The sequence below is a fragment of the Neoarius graeffei genome, chromosome 24 (genome assembly GCF_027579695.1).
Source record: "Neoarius graeffei isolate fNeoGra1 chromosome 24, fNeoGra1.pri, whole genome shotgun sequence".
Lineage (NCBI taxonomy): Eukaryota > Metazoa > Chordata > Actinopteri > Siluriformes > Ariidae > Neoarius > Neoarius graeffei.
Window position 1 is genome coordinate 40,718,856 of NC_083592.1, and position 25,459 is coordinate 40,744,314.

General features: G+C 40.8%; 1 protein-coding gene across 2 annotated transcripts in view; it reads left to right on the forward strand.

Annotated features, from left to right (window-relative positions):
• Positions 1–25,459, forward strand: part of fras1 (Fraser extracellular matrix complex subunit 1) — a 311,268-nt gene that overhangs the window by 125,646 nt on the left and 160,163 nt on the right. For both annotated transcript variants that reach the window (XM_060907238.1, XM_060907239.1), the window contains 4 exons: positions 7,627–7,770; positions 14,368–14,508; positions 18,215–18,355; positions 18,988–19,155. In XM_060907238.1, coding sequence (XP_060763221.1) covers positions 7,627–7,770; positions 14,368–14,508; positions 18,215–18,355; positions 18,988–19,155 — 594 coding nt within the window. The remainder of the gene's footprint in view (positions 1–7,626; positions 7,771–14,367; positions 14,509–18,214; positions 18,356–18,987; positions 19,156–25,459) is intronic.

Here is a 25,459-nt window from a genome sequence, read left to right on the forward strand (position 1 = left end):
AGTCGCCAGGTCACCACAGGGCTGACACATAGACACAGACAACCATTCACACTCACATTCACACCTACGCTCAATTTAGAGTCACCAGTTAACCTAACCTGCATGTCTTTGGACTGTGGGGGAAACCGGAGCACCCGGAGGAAACCCACGCGGACACGGGGAGAACATGCAAACTCCACACAGAAGGGCCCTCGCCGGCCCCAGGGCTCGAACCCAGGACCTTCTTGCTGTGAGGCGACAGCGCTAACCACTAGACCACCGTGCCGCCCCTTTACAATGATATTTGTAATATTTCTTTGGAAGCACATCATTTAAACATTTTACAGGAAGATATGCATTGTTTAAAATATGGCTTTGTAACACTTGGACAGCTCAGGGAATGAGGAACAGGGAGATGGGCTTAAATTCAAGATTTTTTTTTTCCTCTCTCGAATTTAACCTTTCGGTGATTATTTAGCTTCTTTTTATTTTCCCATACACAAACATGGTGCTGGGTAACTCTGTTCCCACTCCCTGATCACTGGCTTCTCTCTGAAAGAACACAGAACCCACACGAAAGTAAATTGCCAGTAATCAAACACTGGTAAAGGGAAGCCATGGCCTAATGGTTAGAGAAGCAGCTTTGGGACCCTTGAGCAAGGCACCTAACCCCCAGCTGCTCCGGCAAGAATGGTGGTGTACCTTGTGTCTGATTTGCCAAATAAAACTGATGATGTGATCATCAGTTTGGGCAGTGCCTGACTGAAAGAAAAAAACCCTCATCATGTGTTACTAGCTGGTTCTGCCTGACTCCTCATTGCCCACAGCTGACGCTTGATCACGCCCTACTGACACAGACTTCCACTTTGCTTTTATGTAGAGACTATTTCTGCCATTGCAACTTTTCTAGTTTGGATGTAAGGTTTGAAGTCAACAGCACATTTCAAATCCATCCATCCATTATCTGTAGCCGCTTATCCTGTTTGACTGGGTCTCAGGCAAGCTGGAGCCTATCCCAGCTGGCTATGGGCGAGAGACGGGATACACTCTGGACAAGTCGCCAGGTCATCGCAGGGCTGACACATAGACACAGACAATCATTCACACCTACGGTCAATTTAGAGTCACCAGTTAACCTAACCTGCATGCTTTTTGGACTGTGGGGGAAACCGGAGCACCCGGAGGAAACCCACGCGGACACGAGGAGAACATGCAAACTCCATACAGAAAGGCCCTCGCCGGCCGCGGGGCTCGAACCCAGGACCTTCTTGCTGTGAGGCGACAGTGCTAACAATTACACCACCGTGCCGCCACCTTTCAAATCCAATTCACGAAATTCTAATTAAAATTTATACCTCAGTCATGAACAAGCATCAGTTTGATCTCGAATTGACTGGACATTAACTCACTGAATTTAATGCTCTTAATTTAGAACGTTCTAGACTGACAAAAATTAATTTTCTTTATTTTCAATTTTATGAAATGAAACTGTTTGAGATTAAACACCAAAACATGATCTATGATTGATTTCAAAATAAAACTTAAGGATTAGAGAGCAAACACATTACTCCATGCTTACGCTCTTTAGTTTTCAATCCTAAAGTGTATTAACCAGTAGCCAGATTGGAAACCAATGCACACATTCAGCTAATATTTTATTATAATATTAGGAGGAAGTAGACAAGTGGAACCATCCACAGCTCCTGGGATTCGGCATCTTTTCGACAGGGATGAAAGTCTTCCGGATTTACCCGGAAATCCGGATATTTGACAAAACTCTTGAAAATCTCCGGTTTTCCGAATGGAGAAATTTATTTTTCGGATTTTTCACGTTCCTAGACGTGGCGTAATACTTCGCATCGTCCTTGCATGGGCGCAGTCCTTAAATAGCCCAAACATAGTTCATTGATTAAAGATAGGTGTTCTTTGTTAACGACGCGCGTGCCAGAGCTCACGTGCTAAGGCACGCAGGACTGACACCGTTCTGCGCAAGCGCAACACAATCGCACTAGAAAGCATGTTCAAGCTGCCAGTGTAGCTGCAGTCTTTTTAGTTGCAAATTACAAGTATTTCCTCGTGTTAATAATTCACCATGTCAAAACAAGCAAAACTTTCCTCCTTCTTTCGACGTCAAGAGAGGTAAGCAATTTATTATATTTTTTTCCATCAAAGTTGCATTTTGTGGCTTCGAAGCTAAGTTTTAGTGCCGTTTCTACAACCCCAATTCCAAAAAAGTTGGGACAAAGTACAAATTGTAAATAAAAACGGAATGCAATAATTTACAAATCTCAAAAACTGATATTGTATTCACAATAGAACATAGACAACATATCAAATGTTGAAAGTGAGACATTTTGAAATTTCATGCCAAATATTGGCTCATTTGAAATTTCATGACAGCAACATATCTCAAAAAAGTTGGGACAGGGGCAATAAGAGGCTGGAAAAGTTAAAGGTACAAAAAAGGAACAGCTGGAGGACCAAATTGCAACTCATTAGGTCAATTGGCAATAGGTCATTAACATGACTGGCTCTCAGAAGTAAAGATGGGAAGAGGATCATCAATCCCCCTAATTCTGCGCTGACAAATAGTGGCGCAATATCAGAAAGGAGCTCGACAGTGTAAAATTGCAAAGAGTTTGAACATATCATCATCTACAGTGCATAATATCATCAAAAGATTCAGAGAATCTGGAAGAATCTCTGTGCGTAAGGGTCAAGGCCGGAAAACCATACTGGGTGCCCGTGATCTTCGGGCCCTTAGACGGCACTGCATCACATACAGGCACGCTTCTGTATTGGAAATCACAAAATGGGCTCAGGAATATTTCCAGAGAACATTATCTGTGAACACAATTCACCGTGCCATCCGCCGTTGCCAGCTAAAACTCTATAGTTCAAAGAAGAAGCCGTATCTAAACATGATCCAGAAGCGCAGACGTCTTCTCTGGGCCAAGGCTCATTTAAAATGGACTGTGGCAAAGTGGAAAACTGTTCTGTGGTCAGACGAATCAAAATTTGAAGTTCTTTATGGAAATCAGGGACGCCATGTCATTCGGACTAAAGAGGAGAAGGATGACCCAAGTTGTTATCAGCGCTCAGTTCAGAAGCCTGCATCTCTGATGGTATGCGGTTGCATTAGTGCGTGTGGCATGGGCAGCTTACACATCTGGAAAGACACCATCAATGCTGAAAGGTATATCCAGGTTCTAGAGCAACATATGCTCCCATCCAGATGACATCTCTTTCAGGGAAGACCTTGCATTTTCCAACATGACAATGCCAAACCACATACTGCATCAATTACAGCATCATGGCTGCGTAGAAGAAGGGTCCGGGTACTGAACTGGCCAGCCTGCAGTCCAGATCTTTCACCCATAGAAAACATTTGGCGCATCATAAAACGGAAGATACGACAAAAAAGACCTAAGACAGCTGAGCAACTAGAATCCTACATTAGACAAGAATGGGTTAACATTCCTATCCCTAAACTTGAGCAACTTGTCTCCTCAGTCCCCAGACGTTTACAGACTGTTGTAAAGAGAAAAGGGGATGTCTCACAGTGGGAAACATGGCCTTGTCCCAACTTTTTTGAGATGTGTTGTTGTCATGAAATTTAAAATCACCTAATTTTTCTCTTTAAATGATACATTTTCTCAGTTTAAACATTTGATATGTCATCTATGTTCTGTTCTGAATAAAATATGGAGTTTTGAAACTTCCACATCATTGCATTCCGTTTTTATTTACAATTTGTACTTTGTCCCAACTTTTTTGGAATCGGGGTTGTAGAACACATCATCAAGAAAACGTGGAAGAAACAGCAATAATGGAAGAGCCGGTTTCTAAGCTGCCTAAAACTAGCAATGGTAATTATTTTTTGTTACATAATGCACTCAGGCTGCCAGTCAGTGTGTGACACCCCCCCCCCCCCCCCCCCCCCCCTTGAAAAATCCTAGCTACGCCCCTGATTTACATGAGAAATTTGGTATTCATTGGTGTTTAAATTTACAGACAATACGAACTAATGTAAACAATTGGCTTCAACTCGCATAAATATGAATTGGAAATGTTTAGTTCACTTTAGCTTCTGCAAACGCACAACTCTACTAAAAGATTGATAAACGAGGCTCAATGTCCCCAACACTGAAACCTGAAAGCTTTAGAAACTCTAACAGTCCTTTACTTTTTAACAGGACTGTTTTGGGATTTTGCTGAGTTTACCTTCAACTGTCTATTTTTCAAAGTAATGAACTGTGTAGCAGGAAAATCACCGTGTTTTCTAAATGCACTCCTGAAAATTACTCATTAACTCGGGGAATTAAATTTGATATTTTTGACATGTTAATCATTAATGTACATGAAAGAAAAAGGCTTAAAAGTTATAACTTGTTTTAGTGAAAATAAGTACTAGAATGCAGGGTTTTGCATGTTATGTTATTAAAATATTTTCGGGGGACGTTCCCCCCATCTTAGTTTGACATTCAAAAGTTCAGGGTTTTTTTTCTTTGCTCCACTTTCATCTCTACTTTTCGAGTTCTCTCTTACTGCACCTTTCTCTAACTTGTATGAATATCAAGGGACCCTAATAGAAACCATCCCAGCCCTGACAAGCTAGCTGTCTGGGGGCATTTCAATTCTGAAGGGACTGTATGATAGCAATCGTGTTAACTGGTGTGTGACAGGAGCACTAGACCATCCAAAGCAATTACAGCAGTTCCTGTCGCTGTTCCATTCCACTCTGTAATGAACTCTGACCAGAAGTTGAATTTGTCCAAAATGCACATCGCGAATGCAGGTGGAATCTCCGGCTCAGGGGAAGCATTTTAATGGGTTTAATATGGCTGATTTTATTATACATACAGGACACTTTTTCGATGGAATAAAAACATGTATTCTATTCCCTTCTAGCAGGTTTCATTTATTTGGTTTGATAGCATGCAATATTATCATATCGCTTATCCTATGTGTATTACATCACTCTGCCCAGTGAAGAATGACTGTTGAATATGGTTTATGATATAGCATGGTTGTCAAGACAACATGACGTCACACATCGGAGATGTAAAACTTCTGCGCCAGCGAGTGACTGTGACAATTTGTAAACAAACGTGGCCACCAGGTTTGCTTTGTTAAATACGGAAGATTTTGAGAGAATTCTGAAAGAGAAAGATGCGTCGAACACCCGAAAGGAATGTGTAATAATAATAATGGCGGGCGGCACGGTGGTGTAGTGGTTAGCGCTGTCGCCTCACAGCAAGAAGGTCCGGGTTCGAGCCCCGTGGCCGGCGAGGGCCTTTCTGTGTGGAGTTTGTATGTTCTCCCCGTGTCCACGTGGGTTTCCTCCGGGTGCTCCAGTTTCCCCCACAGTCCAAAGACATGCAGGTTAGGTTAACTGGTGACTCTAAATTGACCGTAGGTGTGAATGTGAGTGTGAATGGTTGTCTGTGTCTATGTGTCAGCCCTGTGATGACCTGGCGACTTGTCCAGGGTGTACCCCGCCTTTCGCCCGTAGTCAGCTGGGATAGGCTCCAGCTTGCCTGCGACCCTGTAGAACAGGATAAAACGGCTACAGATAATGAGATGAGATGAATAATAATGGCTTTTCTTCGTGGTATATCCAATATATTCCATTCAGCTACCATGATATTGAACTCATCTTCTACTCATTCAGTATCATGCTAGCTGAATGGAATATATCTGATAGATTACTCAACACCAGCTAATATTATTTAACTCTTCGCTGATGGGAAAACCAAAGGTATAGTAACATTTTAATTCGGATCAGTTTTATTTCTGTAAAAATTTTTAACAGTAAATATTGTCACTAAGCAGCTTTACAGAAATCCACTGAAGCAAGGATGAGTCTTGGGCATAAATTATTTTTGGGAAATGCAAAAGCCCCAAGCAGAAGTAGAGCATCAGGATGAATCAGAGCCACAGATGTAGAAGTGTGCATGGGATTTGGGGACGGGGATTAATATTAATAAAAAGTATAATATTTTCATGCAAGAGTGAATAACTATCTAACTGAAATGGAGCATGTATGTAAAAGCACGACCTGGAGGATTTACAGAATTAGAAAGGCAGAAACTGAATAGTCAGGTTTATGCTAACAGTGTGGCGCAGCATCAGAAATCTAAATACATTAACTGTACAAAGCTTTGACAATTTCTTTTTGCATATCACAAACATTTTCATGTAGGACATAACATGTGACTTGATAGTACCGGTAACTGTAGCAGCGAGTGATTTATTTATTTATTTTTTTGTGGAAAATGCTGTACTTTTTAAACCAGGCTTGTTAAAAGGGTCATTTTATACTTTTAATGCTATTGTATACTTGCTATAGAAAAAAATCTTTAGACAGCTTCTGCTAACAGGGTGTGTCCAGTGTAAACGTAATTCTTAGGAACAACCTGCAGAGATTTTTTATGTTATTTTATTTTTGCATCTGCAGTTCATCAGTAATCACTCAGATGGGTCAGATAAATATACTCTTACGCATGGATAATTATAATAAGAGAACTCCAGTAACCAATAACTCTCTCTGACTTGTATCTGTGACACCATATTTATTCAGTCTGTCAGCGCTATTATATTTTATGGCGCACTAGTTTTGGGTTCTCTTTTTCTGGGGCTTGCAGTGTAGCTGGTGACACGAGGCTTTAAACATAAAACAGATTGCTCGCTCTTTCTGATGCCAGGAACTGTACCAACAGTCCGCAATGCAACATGATTCCAGGCGCAGCACTCTCGTATTTGTTGCAGGAATGAGAAATCTTATATTGACTTGCAGTTTTAAGTGGAGGGAGGAAGGAAGTGTGAAGAAAAAAGAAGCTGGAAAACTAATTCGAGATGTTAACAAGCCGTCCATATATGTATGATTTTCATGTAATGGTTTATAACGGTGTTTTTAAAAAAGAAATCCTGGCATAGAGCCACACACACTATTCATAGTATGGAGTTTGCTGGAGATAAAGTGACGGTTGGTAAATTAAGAAACAGGGGAAACTCCAAGCCCGTGACAAATATACAGTACGTCTTAGTTAATTTATGCCTTAAACCCCAAGAACCATCAAGAAGACCTGCTTTCCTAACCCTCTAATACATTTTACCACCTTTTGGTTTTGTCAGATTAATGACTACTCACTATAATTTTTGTAACATGTATTACAATCCTGTTTATCTTTTTCATCCGTTCAAGCGCCAGCTTTTTATAGAAACTAATTAAAAATGCAGAATTGAGTCAAGGGGAAAAACGGTGATTAAGCTTTTGATTATAGTTGCTGCTCGGAGCGAGGTAATTTAAGGTTAGATCTCGGTAGGTCATCTCCCTTATCGAGGAGAAATCTGGACTAATTTAGCTTCTAGTCAGCGCTTTCTCTATTAGCTCAGCTTGACGTCTTACTGTGTGGTTCAATGGGGACTGTGTGAAAAGAAGGTACTGTAATTAGGCCGTGTGTGTGTGCGTGTGTTTTATAGAGCCCGAGTTTCACAGAAAGGTCACCTTTTGTTCCAATTCATACTGGCATGTAGTCTAAGTCACGCTGCTGAAAGTTCTCACCAAGGCTTATGAAGCAGAGTTTATCCCTGAATAGATGCCACCCGGATTCTGAATGGCATATTTCACCCCTTCCATTGCAGGTTGCCATGACTCCTGTTCCTCATGCCAAGGGGCGGGTCCTCAGGACTGTCTGTCATGTGCCGAGCCATCTCATCTTCTGAGGGACGGATTTTGTGTGGCAGAGTGTGGGCCGGGTTTCTACGTCAGTCAAGGCCACTGTTATGGTAAGCAACTGTAGCCTACAACTGACTAATTCTCATGTTATTGTGTGGATTTGAGACACAATACGGGTATTATTAATTATACCCGTAAATAAATGTATTAATTTCCTGTAGCACACATTGTCATAATGTTACAAATTTATACATTTAACAGTTATTCCATGAAATCGAGTCGTACATGAGCTGATAACCGACGAGGCGCGTAGCACGGAGTTGGCTATAAGCCATGTATGATGAGATTAAGTGGAATAACTGTTTTATTCTATCCACATTCACTGGATTTTGAGAAACGGAGCATTTTTATTTTTTACAAAGTTGATAAATAAAAACTTTATACAAAACGTCTGACAAAATCATTTCCGCTTAAAATGTAAATAAATCGGCGAAATAACCATAGCAATTTGTGAAAAATGCTTTAATAATAATTCTTGAAAAATAAAAAAGATTATGTTCTTACCATCAAATACTTTTATTCCATATTTTATTGCCTTTTTTTTTGTATTTTTTTGCGGTTTTGTTTTTGAGTAGAGTTTTTATTTTGTCCTCGGTTGATTCAGCAACACGCTCCGCCATTTTGTGTTTTTTGCTACTCACGGTATATAAGCTGATGGCCTAGTAGTACAGTAGCCAATCAGAGCGCGTGAATGTGGATAGAATAATTACATGTATTTTTTTTTTTACTTCCCTGAAAGTACCAGGAATATATAATTTTAAGTGATTTAAGTAAGGAATAAAAGAAATTTTCCATAGCAATTTGCCAATGCTAACGGTTTTTGTTTTTCAGTAAACAATGACACTTTTCTTTGTTTATAGTTATGTCTAATGTTGTGGAGCGTTCGTGAAACTATTTACATTACACTGGGGAACAATTTGAAAAAAAATTTCTGTTGAGTTAGATTTTTATGCTGATTAAAACTAAAATTGGCATGCTGATTCCAAAATTGCAGTCAGTTTTTTTTTTTTTTTTTTTTTTTTTTTTTTTTCTAGCACGTCAAGTTTTTTCTCCACAGCTTACCCTCCAGATAAGCAAAATTCCACTGTCGTAAGACTATTTGAAGGTTATGGAAGAACGTTATCAGGGTAGATGGGATGTACATATGATGGCTGACTATTGTTGGAGCATGAAACGCGATAGTCCTCAAGTTGAACACTCCAGAAAGAGCTATAAACGTAAATTTTTACTTCAACTACTTGCACAGGTGGCACGGTGGTGTAGTGGTTAGCACGGTCGCCTCACAGCAAGAAGGTTCCGGGTTCGAACCTAGTGGCCGGCGAGGGCCTTTCTGTGTGGAGTTTGCATGTTCTCCCCGTGTCTGCATGGGTTTCCTCCAGGTGCTCCGGTTTCGCCCAAAGACATGCAGTTAGGTTAGCATGGGGCAGCCTTGGGCTGAGGTGCCCTTGAGCAAGGTACCGAACCCCTGACTGCTCCCTGGGCGCTCTGGTGTGGCTGCCCACTGCTCTGGGTGTGTGCGTGTGTTCACTGCTTCAGATGGGTTAAATGCAGAGGATGAATTTCACTGTGCTTGAAGTGTGCATGTGACGAATAAAGGTTTCTTCTTCTTGCACACAATTATAATTACAGTTGCCATATCCTTTGTAAAAACATAATAGTGTTAAATAAACATTGCAGTCATGCCTGTTTCTTTCATATTTCATTGTATGTCAATATTTGTAAATTTTTATAAAACAAGCACATATCTGTTAAATACAGTATTTTTCATATTTTTTAAGAAAACGGGGATCCTATAGTTCAAAAACTTGACATGATAGAGAAAAACTGAGATCAGTTTTGGATTCCGCACCCAAAAATTAGTTAAAAACAGCTGTCAGACCTAACTCAACAAAAATTGTGTTCCCCAGTGTTATCAGTTCTGCTATAGCAGCTGTAAACAGTCATTCTCTCACCAGCCTGTTTTTCTCCCTTTTCAAGTTAATAAGACATGCAGCTTGTCTTGTCATGTTACTGAGAAATCTCAAAACCCTCCATCTTGAAGACTTTCCTGTGTCTAAAAACATAGTCACAGCCTTACCTCCGACACTGGAAACTCCTCTCATAAATGCTAAACAAACATCTCCGTACAAGAAACTTCACTTTTTCATTAAAAAAAAAAGGTCTCTTTATGTGGACCGTCCTCCAGAGATCTCCCTGTGAATGTGTTGTTACTATATAACAGTTATTCACCAAAGGTGAAGTGAATATCGGCGAATAATAACGGAGACAAAGTCGAGGTTCTTATTCCATACTTGCCAACCCTCCCAATTTCAGCGGGAGGTTCCCTATTTTAGCCTCTGTCTCCTGCCTCCTGATCGTATTTGTTAAAAACTGGATAATCTCCCGGTTTTGGGAAATCCCTACTGCCAAGTTAAAAATACTCCCAATTATGTCCAATCAGAATCGTATGAGAAACACTGCTGACGTCAACTGAGTTTTCAATGAACTGATTTTTCAGTGAACTGATTGTTCAATCAACGAACAGAACGACAGTCACTTCCGTAATGTAGGATTCACCCAGGCTGTCCGACATTTTTTACAAGCAGTCATTCATCATGGCCACTAAACCCAATACCAAATGGCAAAAATATGAATGCAAATACCAGGTTGCATGGGAGAATGAATTTCCATGGATAATCAAATGTTCAACCAGCCAGTTACACATTTTATTCTGATTTAAGGTATTTAAAGATTCCTTAAATCAGAATATAATGGACAATTTGAGTGTGAAATTCAACTAGTCTTCCATACCATTTCAGAAACAAACTGTACAACTTCTAAAGTGTTTAGTGAAATTTTGCATGACAGAGAATTTGTTCGATAAGCGTATTTGAATAGTGTGGTAGTGTCTTAGTGCTATTTTGAATTTATCTTTGAAAGTTTTAAGTGAAAGTTTACAAGTGAATTATCTGGAAAGTGATTGATTTTGATAGAGTTTTGAGGTTTTAAAGGGCTGATGACACGAACATGACTCTATGCAATTTCTTAAATAAACTATACAACATGGCAAACATGTTAGATTTCTGTTATAATTACGTGAAAAGAAGCTGTTGTTACGCGAATATCCAACTTTTAATTGCACAGCGCAAGAAAACTGGGTCCGTGGCTCGCGGCCATGTTGTGATGTCAGCAGAAGAACACGCTGCGGTTCACTGGCTGTTCTACTCCGGTTCTACTCAATGGAAATGGCGCATGAAAACCCCGGTGAACTCTCTAGTGCTAGCTCTTCCTCTTCTGGGAGTCTAGAATTGTGTCGATCTCTTTCGAATAGAATCTATGATAGCCTACCCTCTTTACCTTTTGCCTCTCGTTGCTAGGCGGCAGTTACATGAAAGCCGCAAGCTTTCACAAGCAAATACATGACTGATATCACGCCGACATTATGATTACATTTATGATTATCATGTAGAATCTATAGCTCTACGTACCTTTATCTTATGTCGTTTCACAACACATGTTCTGACAGGAGGACTGTCTTTGGATCCGGCATAGCTACTAGTAGACCCCCTCCGGAATACTGGCAGTGTTGCCAGATTGGGAGGTTTCCCGCCCAGTTGGGCGGTTTCAAGTGCATTTTGGTGGGTTTTGAACATATTTTGGGCTGGAAAACTTCAGCAGTATCTGGCAACAGATACTGCTGATGTTTTCCAGCCCAAAATATGTTCAAAACCCACCAAAATGCACTTGAAACCGCCCAACTGGGCAGGAAACCTCCCAATCTGGCAACACTGTGTAGGCACTGCTGATGTAGTAAGACACGTTTGTGCTGAACTGAACACCCAAGAGATTCTTTTAAGCTGGGAAGGGTGTCAAAACAATCCAAATCGAAGTGTTCAGAGCACAGGACGGATGTTGGTGAGGGCTCCCACTTGTCACGAGTGCGCCTGACTTACTTCACCCACTTCGCATGCAGCTCGGGATCTCTGGGAAACTTGAATAAACTTACCCCATCCTTGTGGGTTTTGGAGCAAAAGCCGGCAACACAACGCGAAGGCATAATAACTAATATATATATATAAAATGTATAATAAAAATACTAATAATGATAAACTGAACACCTGTCGCATCAACAACAAACTGGTAAGTTAGGAGGAAGGTTCTTTCGCTGACGTCATATAGCTCCTCCTCCTCTTTCGTCTCCTGGGTGCTGCAGCCCTGTCAAATTTGCCCAAATAGCCACGTTTTTTTATCATAACTTGTAAAATAGGCGCCTTCGTGAATTAATATATGGATCATCGGGAATTACTTTTTATGTTATAAAACATCGCCAAAGATGTCAAAAACGTGTCATCAGCACTTTAAGTGAAAGATTATTAGTGAGTGTATTTTGGTAGGACTAAAATTTTGCATTCGAGTGAATTTCTTTGCGGAGTATATTTTGATAGTATGGTAGTATTTATAGTGCCATTTTTAAATTTTGTTTGAAAACTTTCAGTCCAAGTTTGCAAATGAGCAAATTCCTTTGGTGCATTCCGATAGGATTTGGATAATATTTCTAGTGGTTTTTAAAAATTCTGTTGGAAAGTGTTTAGTGAGAGCGATGCATTTTAGTAGTACTAAGACAGTGCAGTATTTATTTAATTGACCCTGTAGAACAGGATAAAGCGGCTAGAGATAATGAGATGAGATGAGTTGTTACTATTTTGGTCAACTCTTATTAAAATTTAATTTATATATGATATTATAGTTCTCTGTATTTTTGCATGAGCTTACAGAAGGAAAACACATGTGATGCAATCCAATAATACTTTCATTCACTGTGACTATTTTAAGAAATTATAAACATTCTTCTAAAGCATCACTTGTGTTATTTTCTGTGGGTCTCTGTATGTATACAATATTCAGGCCTGAGATTTTTCAGCTAAAAATCTGATTTAAGACTTTCCTTTCATTGTTATTATATTAAAATTCAAGACAAAAGTATTATTACAGATTTTCCACTCTGAGCTCTCTCATGCCTGATACATGAATCCCATAATCTATAGTCACCGATAGAACAATATCACCAATTCAAAAACTCTTTAATTGTATAAATTTCAAATGGTTTGCAATTAATTGGGATCCACTGCTTTTATCGTTTCAACCGCGCATCATACCCTCGTCCAATTGATAATGTCTTTCACGCACTTTTCTCCCCCATGAGAATTTTGAAAAGTTGGCAAGTATGTTATTCACTGAGCCTGAGGCAGATAATTGTTTAAGTATAAATACACAGGTGATGATTTTTAAAAAATCATATAAAAAATCATTTATTTCAAACTTCAAAAGTGGCTTGCAAATGTAATAACGGCGCACAGACTTGTCCGGTATCTACGCCGACTCACATAAAATACTGTTTTGAAATAGAGAAAATAAATCCCCGTTCCACCTTACCTTTGAATAGTTTTAGACCAAACTTCATAGCATCTTTTAATGCTTTTAGGAACAGCATTTTCTTTCATAATTTGTAATTCTTCTTCACTTACGGTGACAAAACGATTGGCTGCCATTTTGCCTAGTCGTTCGAGGTGATTATCGAGAAATAGTCCGAATTTCTCGACCAATCAGTGCGCGAGATTTGCTATAATCACCTGCATATTTATACTAAATAACAGGTAACATATTAAAATGAACGTATTAACCCTTTCACCACTACGTAACTTCATACACCGGGGTTTCCCTACTACAGTGAGACCAGAATACCAGTCAAATAGGTTCAAATAAACCTGCTATTTGCCTTACAGCTAACTGTCTGAGCTGCTGTTATTGAAAATGCATCAACACCTTCTGACCAATCAGAATGGAGAATTCAACAGGTCTATGAATATAATATGAAATTTAACTTGCACTGAGTTGACTTGAATTTTATTAGCAGAGTGTTTCTTTAAATTGTCATATTGGCTGTTATATATTTCAAAATTAGCAATAGGTGATAAAATGTACCATAAGAACTCCTTTCGTTACCCACACAGGTTCTGTAGCTAAAAGTCTGCTTTAAATAAAAAAAAAAGTGACTGACTTTTGTGTTATTAATCTTGAACACTTACTGGATCTGTAATTAGAATGAACCATCCAAGTGCAGTTCATTTTTAAATCACGTTATTAAGTTTTAGAACATTTTTGTCACTGAATAATTCAGTATTTTCACAGGAACTGAATATGAAAAAAAAAACAGGCAGCCAGTCACTAGACATCCAGGCTGATGTTTGGTGTTGCTAGTGGCTCGGAATTCCACAGGGGGCTTAGTTTCAATCATCTGTGACAATAGTAGGTGCACAGACATGCAGGAGGGTCTGTGAAGAAGCTTCAAGCTGCAGCATGACAACAAAATCATGAATGTCAGTTTAAAGACTAAGCATCAGCTTGGATGGTGTTGAATTTGAGAAGGTTTAGCACGTTTGTACACAGCTTGCGCGCTAAGTGATGGTGTTGTTTTGTGTTGAAGGATGTCGTGCTTGTCTGCTCACGTTGCAGAATAGTGTGTGCATCTTGTTTAGACGTGCTGTCTTTGAAAGCTGTGAAACATGATGTGTTATTTCTGCATTGCCATCCTATTTAGATATTAATAAACCAGTTGCGTTTACTCCGCTCACTGCAGTTCATTAATGTATTCATGTTTTATGATGTAGCGTGTGACCCATCCTGTGCCACATGTAAGCCTGATAACCCCAACTGCCTGAGCTGCCCCACTGGCTATGCACTGCACCATGGGAAATGTATTTCTGACTGTCCAGATCAGCATTACAAAGACAGACATGGCCGCTGCCAATGTAAGTAACATGAACAAGTTATAAACACTTTAGAAGGCATCCACACTAAAATCTTTATACCTGAATTTATCAGTGTTTGTAGGAAGCGGCAACCTCCTGTCCTGAAAAATGAAGCCAATGCGGAAATGCTAAAATCTGCAGTTCCTCGAATGGCCACTTGAGGCTGGTTCCAAAAGCGAGTCCATTCCAATCGAACCCAGTGTCAAAATGTCCAACTTTACAGCAAAAAAACCCCCAAAAAACATGTTTACAGCCTGGTACAAAAAACACTTTCGGTCTCTATAGCTAGTCTGCCCCTTCATGACAACTATACAGGAGTGAATTTTTATATAATTCAGCAGTTTAAATTATTTTGAGCCATACATTTAATGCGTAACTGGGGCGGGGTCAGTTTGAGTGACAGCTGGGTTTGTGTCATCTTGTTAGCCGCTAGCTGGCTAGCTGCTTCACCGCAGGTGATGGATTTATGGAAATAATTCATGAAGCCTTGATTATTTTCGTCTCAGAGCTTTTCCATGCAAACACAACTTTTACACACTACTACACCTGTAAGTTGCTTCAATTTGCTTTATTATATTGCACTCACCTTTCAATATTTTTGATATAATCGCTGCCAATGAAGTTTATCGTGGTCTCCTGTTCAGTACATTAGGCTCAAACTGGTAATTTGACAGCTTGAGTGACTAAAGCCAGTATCTCACTGGGCTGCGACAGCTTGCGACAAATTGCGAACATTATTTGCGAGAGAGTTTCAAAAGTGTCTTGAAACATTCGAATTCGCGGGGCTTCTCAGTTTCTTCGCATGAGTCGCAAAGTGTCGCTCCTTTGTCGCTGAAATTTTAAACATGTTCAAAAAATTCGTCCGACAAAATTTCCCTCAAAATAGTCGCAAAGGCGTCGCAAAGCCATCGCGAACCCTTCTCAGGTCAGTTTCCGTGAGACAGGAAGTGCGAGTGTATGGGTAGTATCTCACTGGGCTGCGACAGCCTGCGACTAGTTGGAGACACAACAATTGCGATAAAATATGCAAATTAGCGACAATTTTCACTTGGAATCACACGAAATTGATATTCGCATATTTTATCGCAATTGTTGTCTCTCCAACTAGTCGCAGGCTGTCTCAGCCCAGTGAGATACTACCCTAAAAGACAACACTCCTTGATCAAATATGTTATCAGACGGTTACAGGTCCAGTGGTGATTTTTTTTTTTGCATATGTAAACCAGCCATTGAGGTTATGGTCTGTATATTATGGAGCATCGTCTTTTAGTTTCGCCAATAGATGACTTGCAACCACGTGACCAAAATGTGCTACGTCATGAGCGTCCGCCATGATGGTGGATATACAAAGCAACTAGGATGGCAGCCACTGAAAGCGTGTCTGTAAACAATGCTGAATTTTCTCACTATTACCACGATTTGAACGGTCGAGCGAAGATTCAATACAAAGAGAAGATAGATATGTGTGGTTTTGACCCATATTATTTTAAAAAGTCGTTTTTTGTCTGAGGATAAGATGCTTCTACCGACCATCGAGTACCCCGATATCATGTTTGGCAGACTTTTTGGGTCGACAAATCTCAAATGAAGGCATAGAGGCTGTCCACACGGCAACGGATTCAGGTGAATCTGATAAAATTGTTTATCGTTTCGGCCTGGTGTCCACACGGCACCGGCGTTTTGGGTGCCCCAAAACGAGAACGGGTTCCAGAGTGGAAAAATCTGGCAACGGCGCCGTTGCGAAGTCGTCTGGATGAGTAGAACGGATTTGTTTATGATGACATCACAACCACATGACTAGAACAAGCAGCACTCTCGCTGTTTTGTATGAACCGCTGCATTGCATTCACTTTTGTATACAGCTTTTCTTTTAAATAAACAATTAACTGAACCATTTCTTGAATTTCTTTTTTTATTGGATAAGACTGCTTTTCAAAATGTTCACACACAATATAAAAAGTTATATAAATTATATAAAAATGCTTTTCAAAATGTTCACACACAATAAGAAAATTAAGTTATATAAAACTATGCACACTAATAAAACTAATTTGTACACACAGAAGGCACGATTTCCTCGCGTACTCGCAGCCATCTTCCTCTTGTTGTTGTGTGCTTGTTCCTGTGAGTGCTTCACGCCGGGTAGAAGAAGGGGTTTATGCGCATGCGTCCTACTTCTTCGATTGTTCTGGTGTCTCCGATAGGACCGTCTTACAGCGCACGTAGAGGTGTGACATATGTATTGCATCGTTTTCAGCAAGCGTTGCGTTGCCATATGTACCTGATATTTTACTGATCTGTTGCCCATGTGGATGCGATATTTTTTTTTTAAATAAAATCTTGTTGCCGTTGTCGTGTGGATGTAGCCTTAGAAGTCCATGGAAGCCGATAACTTCTTTGTCTCTGGATGAGTAAATACCTTATTAATTAAACCAGTCAACAATGACAAAGCAGTTGTACTTGCAAGGGTAAGTTAGGGCTTCTTTTGCATTTAGTTTACTTCTATGTGTAAACAACAGACGAAGTGTGAAATTTTGACAAGTCTCTAGCTTCATGGCTCACAAATCACATTTAAATTTATTTCAGGTCGACCAGTCTAAAATTCTAATTTTATAATTATAAAATTATAATAACGACCAAGTGAACCACGAGAAGAAAACGCTCATTTTATAGGAAGATTCAAACAATACAAAATAAAATTCTTCCATTATATTATTGAGAGAGCTTTTGAATCTCACCTGAGATAAAATGATCACTGCAAACACAAGCTGTTTTGGTTTTAGCCTCTGTTAGATCAGCCCTGCCGGTATTGTTCAGCCGTGCTCGTCTCCTTTCCGTACTAAGTCTCCGTTTCTTCGCCCTCTTTCCGAATCACGGACGGAATTCTAAAAAATCGGAACGTGCCACGGTCACGAGTACTGTTGTGATCACAACCATATACAGCACAAAGATCTGGCATAGCTAAAAGAACGCTTAAAGCGGTGGAAAAACAAAGAGAGTTGCGCAAACGTGACTATGTTTTGTATGGAATGTCGCTTGACCCCACATTTGTATATCCACCAACATGGACGACATCCGGGTTTCTATTTTGCTTTGACGTCACTTGCAAGTCAAGGATAGCTTGTTGGCTAGCTTGCATGGCTAGCTTGTTAACTTCGAGGTTAGTAGGCGCGTTCCAGCCATACTATTCCAACAGCCAGGCTTCACTATCCCCGCCCCTTTCTCCATTTATGGACTAGCCAGGAGTTAGGTGGAGCCAGGTGCTACCAAGATGGTGATGCCCATAGCTTTATTTGAGCTTCAGACCTGCTCTTCAGAAATCCTAGGAGTGATGTCACAGAGGCTTTGTCCATTATTTCTACAGTCTATGGTTTGTATATGTTATTCTTGTAAAGCCCGTCAACATGTATAGATTTTTTTTCTCAACGCACAGGTGTCCACAGATATATTATTCCATTTTTCAGCTCACCTTGAGCTAGAAATCTAGAAAAGTAATATAAGATTTCTAATTATATCTGGAGACTTGGACTTCTCCATTACAGAATGATACATTTCCATCAAAATGTAGCTTCGCACATCAACTTGCTCAGATACACCAACGTTTGTTATTGTACGCCATATTAAGCATGTGTAAAAATTCATTTCTTCCACATTTAATCATCATATGACCTTTTGGCCTTTTCCTGTGTTTTGTCCTGTCGCTCAGTGTGTCACAGCTCGTGTACGTCCTGCTCCGGCCCCTCAGCGTCCCAGTGCGTTACATGCCCCAGCTCCCTCCTTCTGCACCGCGGCGAGTGCGTGGAGTTGTGTGGAGAGGGTTTGTTCAGCAGAGATGGACGCTGTTACAGTAAGAGCTCGGTTTCTACCCTCGTCTACGTGATCTTCAATAAGTAATAATAACTTGACACTTAGATTATTGACTTCAGCTTGGCTAAAAAGCATGGAAGTAATATGTTTCTTGTGGACCTACGAGAGAGAAATAAAGTACACATGTTGTGTAATCCTTTGTTGGAAGTTATGAAGTTTAAATGCTCCATCGTCAAGGTCAAACTTGTCATGCAGACATTTCTTTTTAAAGTGTCATGACATTGAATACTTTGTGAACGGTTTCAGCAGAGATTAAAGCAGAGTGCAGATGGCAAACATAAAAACAAGTTATTGCGCCACAGGGTTGTGTATGAACTGAATTCAAAGTAACAGCCATTAGTAGCCCAGCTGAGAGCTAAGCCGGAGATCAAGAGCCAAGGATGCAGAGATGTGTGTCACAGAAGCTGTACTTATACAGCCAACCAATCCATTTTATTCACCTTCTCTTCTACGTTCTTTCTCACTTTCACTTCCTCCTCCAACCATATTTCTTCATCCTTCTTCCTTTTCCTTTTTTCCTTCTATTCTCCTCATCCATCATTCCCTCTATGACTTGCGCTCTCTCTCTCTCTCTCTCTCTCTCTCTCTCTCTCTCTCTCTTTTTCTCTGCAGGTTGTCATGTATCTTGCCGGGCTTGTGTAGGTCCCGAGTCCTCAGACTGTGTACGGTGTGTAAAGCCAGAGGAAGTGCTCCAGCCTCCGAATGCACATGTAGCTTATGGCATGTGTTTATCTTCCTGTCTGTCACAACACTACCTTGACTCAGATCTAATCTGCAGAGGCAAGTACACCAAGCCAAGGCGTTAATTTCTTATATGATTCTCACAAGGATGCTGGAATTACTCCTTTTGAAAAGACCGGTAAAACCACACAGATAGTTAACAGAGGTCATTGCTATATTAGCCACATGAACCCCCTTCAGTGCCCTTGGACGAGTCACGTACGTCATGAAATCTTTTACCACTGTGCCTTATGACGTATGCTACTTGTCATAAACACCTCTTTTTATGTACCTTACATGGCACATTACTTTTACTTCACAGTGGCACATTACCGTGAGTTGGCCTAGTGGTTAGCGTGTTTGCCTCTCGATCGGGAGATCGCGAGTTCTATTCATGGTCGGGTCATACCAAAGACAATCATAAAAATGGTACCCAGTTACTTGGAATACATGGACCCTTGGTGTACAGTGTTTTCAAGTACTAGTAATTCATGTTTATGGACAGGTTCTCATTGACAAGACCTGTTGTCTTGGGGTTTTTTTGGATGTTTTTGAAGTTGTTTTTGATTACTCAAGTTATTTTTACTCTACAACAGTGTTTTTTGTGATTTTTTTTTCTATACAACTATTAAAAATATAAAGTTCTGAACAAGTTAGAGAAAGATGATCAAAATATCCCAATTTTGACCTATTTTTGTCCGATATGCCCGGCACATTACAATTAATTATGGGTGGCAGCCAAGGGGTTAACATTTTGTGAAATTCAGTTCAACAGATAGAACAAATTCAACAAAAGCTCTAATATGATAAAATAAAGCAAATTATTAGTATTGCTGTTTGGTTAAATGTTATATCTCATGTAGCAAAGCATAATTCAAGCTGACTTGCTTCGCCAAAACCCTTTTCTGAGGCTTTTGAATCTACTACTCTAAAGATACGGTCTCTCTGGACGGACATAGTGTTGAGACCAGCTGGAGAAAAAAAAAAACTATTGATAAATAGGCACTACTTTTGTATTGTTCTGGTTTTTAGATGAAGTTGAAATGTAATTAATTGTAGTTGGCTTCCTGAGAGGGGAAAAAAGTTTGAAGTTGATATATGAAACCCACAACTCGAGCCATAAGGGAAAACGACAATCTGTGTTCCACTTTGTAACTAATCACCTAAGGTGATAGGATGCACATGCTGGAGAACCATAGTTCAAAACAGGTCTCCGTAGGCTAGAAACCTGCATACAGCAAAACAGCCTATAGGTGGTTCACGGAAATATCTGAACAGAGAAATTAATGGCTCTGAAATTCAAATGGGAATGGAAAGCATACAATGAAATACTGGGACTATAAATATTAGAATCAATTGGTCCAAGAGTTTAGAGTAGGTGAAGGTTATGATGCGAGGTAAATGGTGGTGATGAGGCGTAAAGACGGGCGTAAAGATGGTGATTAGTAGCTTGGTCTATCCAAAGGTCACTGAAAGGGGGATGAGCACAAGGGTATGAGCGGGCCGCTCACCATGTGTAAGTCCAGCTATTACAAGGGAAGAGCGGGCCACTCACCATGTGCAAGTCCAGCTATTACAAGGGAAGAGCGGGCCGCTCACCATGTGTAAGTCCAGCTATTACAAGGAAAGAGCAGGCCATTCAGGATTGTTCCTAATCTATAATAAGTTCCCAGTCAATGCGTTTACATGCACATCCAAATCGAGCTACTGTCGGTAATCGAGCAAAGGGTCCCAGCAAGGGTGCCAGAGAAATCCAATCCTACATGCACACAAGGAAATCGAGCTATTGTGTGTGGTACATTGTGCACCTGAGCCACAGGTGGCGCTACACTCCCCATCGTGTTGGTACACTTCCGGTTGTCGTCATGAAGAAGAGCTATTCAAGAGTATAAACAAAGTTATCAGTTCCGTGTTCACAAAGTTATCAGTTCCGTGTTCTCTTCTGCTGCTTGCTACTACTACTGTTGTCATGCCGACCGAGGCTGTTGTGTTTCCCACTTGTGGTCTCGTCACTCGTCACTTCCGGAAGGGGCAGTGCTGAAGTAAGTAGCTCGACTACGTAGCTCGATAGGGTTTACATGCACTAAGTAGCTCGGCTACAATTGCGTAATCTAGGTCGCGTAGCTCGATTACTAGAAATCCAGTTCGGTTCGATTTCAGACGAGCTAAGGTGTTTCCATGGCATTTAGAACTTCGATTTCAGTCGAGCTACAGCAGAAATTCGATTTTCTCTATGTGCATGTAAACGCACTGAGTGAGGCTGGGATCCAGGATGTTACTGGAAGAAATTCAGAACTAAAGAGATTTAAGAAGAAAAGTTTTGAAGCAGGTGCCACGGTGGTGTAGTGGTTAGCACTGTCGCCTCACAGCAAGAAGGTCCTGGGTTCGAGCCCAGTGGCCGATGAGGGCCTTTCTGTGTGGAGTTTGCATACTGTCCGCGTGGGTTTCCTCCAGGTGCTACGGTTTCCTCCAGGTGCTACGGTTTCCCCCACAGTCCAAAGGCATGCAGGTTAGGCTAATTGGTGGCTCTAAATTGACCATAGGTGTGAATGTGAGTGTGAATGGTTGTCTGTGTTTGTGTCAGCCCTGCGATGACCTGGCAACTTGTCCATGGTGTACCCTGCCTCTTGCCCTTAGTCAGCTGGGATAGGCTCCAGCTTGCCTGTGACCCTATAGAACAGGATAAGTGGCTACAGATGATGGATGGATGGATGGAAGTTTTGAAGCTTGGTCCATAGTTAGGTACAATACCTCAAGGGTTCTTTAAGTGGGTAACATTTCTAGCTTTACAGTGGGGTTCTGCTTGGAAACTTGTAGTTGTATGGTTCGACATAGAATTTAAGGGTAAATGGACAAACTTTAGAATTTAGGTTGGTAAATAGATGCATTTTCTCAAAGATTGTGCTTCTTGGATGAAACTGAGCATTATTGCTACTCTCCCTAAGAATGGGTATCACTGGAAGACCAAAGGAGTTAAAGGGCGTTCCACCAGGCTGATTCCATCCCAGGTTTTAATTTGTAGATCCCTCTGCTGCCTATGAGGCAAATTGCCATTGACAAGCCCTCCTCCCAAACCCAACCTACTTCACTATCTTTGTTGAAACTGCTTACACCTTAGAAATTGCCTTTTAAGCAGACCTGTTCCAGCTGGGAGCAGAGCTAATTTCAAGGCCAGAAAAATGTAAACAGAAGCTTAAATTGAATAAACGACCCAGATCTGTTGCCAAGCAACAGTGTGAATAACAGTTTTTCTAATCTTTAAAATGATGTGAACCAAGAAACAGTTGAAAACATTACCTATAGCACCAATAAAACCTCTCCACTTCAAATCAATCCAAAGTGCAGCATCATATATCTGCCAGCTCAAGGCCAATATTGCCATTCAGAAAATCTCCAAATTGGATGGGTAGCCACTCAAAAAGGCAGACCTTGCTTCTCCTACTTACTATATGGAAGCCCACACCCACCTTTTCTATCACTGATCCTTTTTATTGTTTGAAATATTTGTTTCAGGTTCGTTGTCGGATTCATCATGGAGAAATGGTTTGCCCCAGGGTATTTTTGCATCACATAGACTTCCAGGATAGGTTTTAATGTTCTAGAAACCTGAGTGGTACAGGTTCTCTCTCACAGACCTATACACCTTCATCAGAAATAAAGGGTCTGGAATTCACTGCTCACCGACATGTCATTGTAATTCATGAGAAAGCTAGCACTAAGACTCAATTGATGTTTGGGATTCTGGTCATGAAACACCTGATGATTGCATAAATGGATGCATGTAGCATATAAAGATGCAGCATTCTTTTTTCTTAATTCTTCCGATTTACAGTGACTTGGATATCCTGAAATGAATTCCCTGCCTACAATCTTAACCAATATGTTTGATGTATGAGGCTTTAGCACACTCCACTGCACATCAACGGTGATATTGTAGGCTGTGGAAATTCAGCTCTGGGCTACCATCAATGAGTCCACTGTCAGGGTCCTCCTTAACCCAATGGTGATATGTCCCCTTGACATCAATAGCACCCATTGTGCTAAGCTTGCATGTTCAGACAAATCTTCAGCTTACTCCAGGCTACCGGCTGGCTATAGGGGTACGTTTATATGTGCACATTTGTGTGTGTGTGTGTGTGTGTGTGCTAGCAGTTCAGATGTCAGTGTGAGGAAGTTTCAGTGGATAAATCCCTTTCATTTTACAGTTCAGCTGCCAGTCTGGTGTGTGTGTGTGTGTGTCCCTGTTGTAGTTCTCCATGTCCCAGATGTAGTTCGTATGAAAAACATGAGTGGCGTACATATGTACACCACTCGTGTTTTTCATACGAGCTACATCCGAGACATGGAGAACTACAACCATGACGCATTTTTTAATATCTTCACTCTTTTTTTTTTTTTTTTTTTTAAGATATTTTTTTGGGCTTTTTGCACCTTTATTGGATAGGACAGTGTAGAGACAGGAAATGAGCGGGAGAGAGAGAGACGGGGATGGATCGGGAAATGACCTCGGGCCGGAATCGAACCCAGGTCCCTGGATTTATGGTATGGCGCCTTATCCACCTGAGCCACGATGCTCCCAATATCTTCACTCTCAAGGAAATCAATGAATTGTTTTGATAAAATTGGTTCTTTGTTTGTGAATGTGTCTATATAATAAAAAGAACATTGCGTGTTGGCTTGAAGATTTCATCTCATTATCTCTAGCCGCTTTATCCTTCTACAGGGTCACAGGCAAGCTGGAGCCTATCCCAGCTGACTACGGGCGAAAGGTGGGGTACACCCTGGACAAGTCGCCAGGTCATCACAGGGCTGACACATAGACACAGACAACCATTCACACCTACGGTCAATTTAGAGTCACCAGTTAACCTAACCTGCATGTCTTTGGACTGTGGGGGAAACCGGAGCACCCGGAGGAAACCCACGCGGACACGGGGAGAACATGCAAACTCCACACAGAAAGGCCCTCGCCGGCCACGGGGCTCGAACCTGGACCTTCTTGGTGTGAGGCGACAGCGCTAACCACTACACCACCGTGCCGCCCCTGGCTTGAAGATATGAAGTTTATCTTCTCGTGTTGAAAAATATTTCACTTGTTCACGTCGCTCACTTGTGAATATGTTCATCACTTTAAGATACATATCGCCGTACCACTGTGTAATGTTCCTTTTATTATATAGACACATCCACAAAAAAATATGCAAGTTAATCAAAAGCGTTTTAAGTTTGAACAGCTTCGCCATTTTGATAACACGCGTCCAGTCAGCAGGAAAACACTGAGAGTGACCTCATCGTAGTGAAATATCAGGAATTATTATACATATAGGATACTTTTTCGATGGTGAGGCGACAGCGCTAACCACTACACCACCGTGCCGCCCTCTATTCTATTCTATTCTAAATCAGTTATGAGTTAAAGAACTCCATTTCCTGACACCTCATTGATCAAAATATCTATTAAATTTTTTTCTCCGGCTTTGTTTTAATCATGTTTCAGTAGTTCAAATGTCCTGAAAATGTCGAATGATCAACATGTAATCCACAGCTGAGAAATTAATCAGAAGTGTGCTCGGAAGTTGTTCGATATACATCATTGTAGCCTCAGTCTGAAGAACACAATTTGACAACAGCTGGTATTTAACATGCTCACTGTTCTTCTTGGGGGCATAAACTCAATTACAGTTATAGATAGAGTCTTTCTGCTGGTTGACAGTAGGAGCTGCAATGGTTGGATAATATCCCAAAGTAGGTTACTGTATGTGTGACGCCATAGTGAAAGGGTGTGTGTGTATGTGTGTGAGAGCGAGAGAGAGGGCTGAATAGAAAATGTGACATTTTTGCTTGGAAAAGCCGAAAGGTTTTTCTTTGAGTATTTAGCTACCTTAACAGACTGTTCAATCAGAAGCGCCCATATTATAAGAAGATATGTGTTTATCAGTGACAAGATGCAGCATGTGTGTTTGCGTTTTGAGTCAAAGCCTTTGTCTTTATCTATCTCATGTTCACCCTCCAGCACTTTTCCAAAAGGAGCTAGGGCTTGTTCTCGAATGGCCTTTATATAATGGTATGATGTATCGTCAGTAATGGGCATGGGCCAGGCTTAGCACCTCCTGTTTCACATATTTGTGTTTGAATGCAAAAGTCTGCATTCTTCATGGTTTCTGGGTGGGGAAAAAAGACTATTTTACAGTTTATTTACAAATAAAGACATGCGGTTAGGTTAACATGAGGCAGCCATGGCCTGAAGGTTGGGTTGAAGTGCCTTTGAGCAAGGCACCTAACACCCAACTGCTCCCCGGGCACTCTAACATAGCTGCCCACTGCTCTGGGTATGCGTGTGTGCTCATTGCTCACTTGTGTGTGT